Here is a 5,315-nt window from a genome sequence, read left to right as displayed (position 1 = left end):
CGCCCACTCCAAATGGCTTCCTCCCATCCCCCACTCGGTTCCGCAGAGCAGTTGCTATGGGTTACCAGGGCGGTTGCCATGGGTTACCCAACCGAGGAAGCGGGAGCATGCGTGGGATGGCAGGAGCTTGCGGGCTGCTGAGCCGAGGCCCACGGGGGTGGGGGGGACTGAGCTATAAAGAAGGCCCAGGTAAGAGTCGAAATCCACGCTCTATGACACGCAGAGCCTGCTGGCGTTGGCAGCATCTCTACTTCTCTTTAGCTTCAAGCAGAGTGGATTCCGCAGAAATTTTTGTGGCTTAGTGTTCTTCTCTCCCTCTTTTCTAATTTATCTTTTGAAAATAAGTCTTTGGAATTTTGAAGGAAAAGGGTCATGAACTACCAGAGTTTTCGCTGCTAAAACAAATTAGTGTCCAGTGCACTATTTTTAACAAGGACCTAGAAGTTTCCAGCAAGAGGGAAAGGGTTTGACTTAAGGGCTGACAGTGGTGACTGGACTGTAAAAACGCGTTTAGCCAAGAACAAAGCCCCAAACCCGTTGTAAATGTATCAAACTCCAAAGGAATTGTTTCTTTACGTGTTAAATTATTTTTAGCTCCATTTATTAAAATGTCTGCATTTCTTGCCTTGACTTGCAAAGAAAACTGTATCTATGCCTTTAATGAATGTCAAGTTGCCACAACTATGTTCAGACATTTTACGTTTAAAAATGTGTTCATAGCAAATTAAGAAATGGTTTTCTTCAGAAACAAAACTGTATTGAAATAAATGTTTTCTCAATGGAAAGGACAGCGTGGTACTCATCCGGTACCAGCTAACTAATTTAAATATTAAAAGAAAGACAATTTAGAAAAAGAATTAACCTTCCTAATTTTGTACTTAAAAAAAAAAAATTAGGCCTTTCATGAAAATGGCTCAATTCTGAAAACCTTATTGTACACATTTAACTTGATAATAAACCCTTAAAGAAGCACCAAAATAAAGAAGCTGGGTTCAAGACAACATCCAGCTGCCACTATTGGCTAGAACGTGGATAAACTAAATAAATTTGATTAAATTCTTAATGTCATGTAGGAAGTTTTATGCTTTTGCTTCTCCATGTTGCTAGTAACTTGTTTGTATTTGATTGTTAAATATAATTTGAAGTAGACCCGAAGAGCTCTGGCAAAATATATTTAGTATCTTAAGGAATGACTAATGATTGAAGACAAAAATTTGTGGTTTCCCCTAGTGTTTTTTGTTTTGTTTTTAAAAAAAAAAAAAACTGAAAATTTTAACTAGACTGAAAATCACTTTTTAGCAAAGGAGACTTTAAGTCTTAAGTAACAGGTTGTTGACTTCATTGCCAACACCTTCAGCTACGTATAAAGCCAACTCTAAACAAAATACAAAGGTTTATGACCTTCCAGGTACTGTACCTGCAGAAAACTCCAGAAAAATCGAGTTTTGCTGACTGTAAACCATAAGACATCCAGAACTAGGATCCTTAAAGCTTAATTCATATTTAAAAGAGCACTAAATGTATCCTCTGCTTAGTTACATGTTAAATGCTTAGCTACTTGTTTTCCTACAGATATGAGAGCATAAAACAAAGCCCCATTGGAAACTGAAGTTCATTGAAATATCTCGGGCCCCAAAAAGTCAGTTTGAAGCCGCTAGCTGAGGCTCAGCTGTTGTGACAGCCGAAGCAGAGCGAATACAATACAGCGAGCATCAAACCAAGTCTGACCAATGCTCCTCAATAAGAAATTACCAGTAATTAAAAAAAAAATTTTTTTTTCACAGAATTTAGGTCTCAGTCAGAGGAAATATATTCTCCTATGTAAAGTAAGTGATCGAACAAAGTTTTGTTTTGTTTTGATGTTTAATGTGAAAACAGTGACTGTGGAGTTCAAGGAGCAAACATCACTTCATATAAACTTCAAAGGTTACATTATGTCACCAAGAAGTAGCATAACTGATGTCACAATTTATGCTTTCCCAAAAAAAACGCCATAAAACATAAATGATGTGAATTCATCTATACTGCAGAGGAACTTGCTCTGAAACTCTACACACAGCTGCATAATCACTTCCTTTCAGCATTAAAATAAAGACAATTAGAGGACACAGGATCTAAGACATAAATCAAAATATTTACACAAGTTGGATAATGTTTCAGACAGAACTTTTTAAAAAATCATTCTTATTCCAAATTGAATGTTTGTTTCTTTATTTTTTTTAAACCAATTCTCTTTAAGAAGCATCTCAAAGGGCAATTCAGTAACTTTTTATTAATACAGTAACTCTTAAGTACCCAAGTAAATGGCTGATTTTTGCCACCGCTTTTGTACCCACTAGAGTGGGAGCCATTCAATTGGAAGCAACAAGTTATCCCTCTTAGGTGAAAATTCCTTCTGCTGGGTCCCAGATATACCTGGGAAGACTCCAGGGAGCCCTTGGCTAATTATCTCAGGAAAACTGCCGCCTCGGCTGAAACTGGAAGCTCATGGTGGACCCAAGACATCTTATCTTTGGGCTACTTTTTAAAAAACAAAAAGCTATTTTATTCCAATTAAGCCAATCTTCTGAAAGATACCTAGAAAGAAAGGGCTTCTAAAACATGAACATGAGCTCTGATATTAGCAACCCAACTTCTACTCCAAAATTACTGAAATATTTATGGGTAAAATTAACTCATAAAACATTCTTCTAACTGAAAAAATGAACAACAAGGAGCTACCCCTGATGGAAGTTACCTGGTGACTTTTTTTTAAATGTATGTTGTTTTAATGACAGAAAATAAATCATAAGATATGATTCTAATTGCACAATGACTTATCACCAGAACCCGTGTTTAAGCTGATTTTGAACAGTGAGAATGTATTTCTAAATCTGTATATGGCATATTTAAGCAAAATTACAAAGACTTTTGTTTTTTTCCCTCCTAAGATGTAAACATTTATTTGTTGTTGTTTTGCTTTGTTTTTTAGTACATCTCTATTTGTAAGACACATTTTCCATTTACACATGATACAGTATACTGGAAAGCTTAAATACTCTTAAATATTTCAATCAAATACCTGAAGGCAAAGTATTTTCCAGAGAAGTCCCCACGAAACAAGAGCCACGTGTCAGAGAGGCAGGCAGTCTGCTGTGCTGTGACTCTGCACACTGGCTTCAGTCGCACACCGTGTTTACAGAACTTCCTCATTGACATAGCAAGGGTGCCCTGTCTGGCTTTAAATGCTACTAATACACCTAGCTCTTTAAAATCCAGTTAAGACCAACTGTATATATATATATATCATATAACTCATTTCACTTGAGAGCAGGATCATATTTACAAGTATGGGATGGCAATAAAGGGCCATATGGCATTCACAGACCTTATAGCTTATTCACAGAAGCTTGGCTAGAATTAGACAACATAAAACTACTACTACTACTAACCCACCACTTTAAGAATTTCACTACCTGGGATATACTGACAGTGGCATTGGGTAAGAATCTATTATGAGCCAGCATTCTTTCTGGCTGGGCACAATTCCGTTCCTAAGGTGGTAGCCCCAGAATTCCTTCTCAGGACTCCTGCAGAGCTGGGCTCGCTTTACATCCATGAGAACTGCTGTCATCACTACTGTGTCCAAGCCCAGAGGATGAACTGGAAAAGAAGAGAGGGGGAAAATAATAAAAAGAGGAAATTGGTTTTCACAACACACTCAAAGCCTGAGTAACAGAGGGGAACTTTAATTATCTCCAGTCACAAAGAGAGACAGGAAATTTGGACTTTTAATTAGCCATTTGGAGTGCAGTTGGATATTTTTTTAGCTAGATAATTTAAACGCGAATAATTCAAGTCTGACTAAATGAAAGTCACATAATCAGAATGCAGATAATTGAATTTCTGCTGCATTCATTAATTCGGTGTGGAGGTGTGTGTGAAGACCACTATGATGAGCTGTCACAGCTCAATAAAATCTCAGTCAATTAATTTTTTCATTATCTTACTATTACATCAACAAAAAGCAAAATGTGTCTGTATATATATGTGCCCGCACATGGACGCTATGTGTTATATAAATGTGTCTGTTAAATCAAAGCGCAAAGGAGTACCTTTCTGAATCATACTCTACGTCGGTGTCTTTCTTCCCTTCTTCCTCCTCTTCGGGGAACCGTCTATTCATTAAGGCAAACTTGTGAATGGCTTCTTCCACCGAGTACTTGGTCTGCCCAGAAACACATGCTTCAATGTCTTCGGAGTTCAGATGGCTCTGCAGGAAGAGGTGGAGGCTGCTATCGGAAAGCAAGAGTGCATTCTGCAGAACTCTGTGCAAAAAAAAAAGGAAAGAAAATAACTGGTGAGCAGGCATGGGCAGAGATCAGCAGAAGGCAGGCAACCCTTACAAACTATACTATTGCTCTCTTCACTAGGGGACCTTCGCCCCAATGCTGGGCTCTGCCTGCTAACAGGATGAAAGCATATGCTAACTTTTACTCAATTATTTGGAATCTTAGGTGAGAAAAAACATAAAGCTAATGGTTGAAAACATCTGTTAAAAGAATAACTTCAAGGACATTTCTTCAATTAAACCATCTGTGAAGACCATGTGGATTAATTACGGGAATATTTTGCTTACATGGTTATAAAAATTTATTCTACTTTTAAAAATTTATGGCCAATAGCACGCCAGTGCGGCAGTTCTTTATTGGACAGGCTGTCACGAAACAGCCAAACTTTCAACTATCATTAAAATTATATGAAAAGTCCAATACACTCTCCAACACACTCTACACCTTAAACCTTTACTGGTGCATCAGGTGACAAGGGCTCCTGTACGGTGGCTTTCTAATACCTAAAGCTGATGAGAAACTACTGTAAAATCTTTAGCAGCAAGGCGTTTCTGTATTGCCAAAACAGTAACCAGGTAACCAGGTAAACCTGGTCCCAAGCCATTTTCCCAAGTAGGCCAAGTTGGTGCTAAGGACACACGAGTCGACCAACAGGACAGACTGAAGCTTATTATAAAGACAGCACACATTTCCACTAAGGCATCAGAACCAGACGGAGGATTAAAAACAAACCCTGCAGCAGGAATCTAGCATGGTCAAATCTACGTCATCAGCTGCATGTCTGTCTTTCTGGAGTATCATAGAATAGGAAATCGGGTCAAAGTATCCCGTCAGCCCGGCGTGGTGGCGCACGCCTTTAATCCCAGCACTCGGGAGGCAGAGGCGGGCGAATTTCTGAGTTCGAGGCCAGCCTGGTCTACAGAGTGAGTTCCAGGACAGCCAGGGCTACACAGAGAAACCCTGTCTCGAAAAACCAAAAAAAAA

At 38.7% G+C, this 5,315-nt stretch overlaps 1 protein-coding gene across 7 annotated transcripts in view; it reads right to left on the bottom strand.

Annotated features, from left to right (window-relative positions):
- Nucleotides 1-1,850: 1,850 nt before the first annotated feature.
- Snx10 (sorting nexin 10) overlaps nucleotides 1,851-5,315 on the bottom strand; it is a 60,910-nt gene continuing 57,445 nt past the window's right edge. For all 7 annotated transcript variants that reach the window (XM_021190384.1, XM_029535499.1, XM_029535498.1 and 4 more), the window contains exons 6-7: nucleotides 4,095-4,307; nucleotides 1,851-3,642 (exon numbers count right to left, since the gene is read on the bottom strand). In XM_021190384.1, coding sequence (XP_021046043.1) covers nucleotides 3,561-3,642; nucleotides 4,095-4,307 — 295 coding nt within the window. In that variant the 3' untranslated portion in view covers nucleotides 1,851-3,560. The remainder of the gene's footprint in view (nucleotides 3,643-4,094; nucleotides 4,308-5,315) is intronic.

This window comes from Mus pahari, chromosome 2, assembly GCF_900095145.1.
Source record: "Mus pahari chromosome 2, PAHARI_EIJ_v1.1, whole genome shotgun sequence".
Classification (NCBI taxonomy): domain Eukaryota; kingdom Metazoa; phylum Chordata; class Mammalia; order Rodentia; family Muridae; genus Mus; species Mus pahari.
Note: the sequence above shows the minus strand (reverse complement) of the source record. Positions and strands in the feature narration are given on the sequence as shown.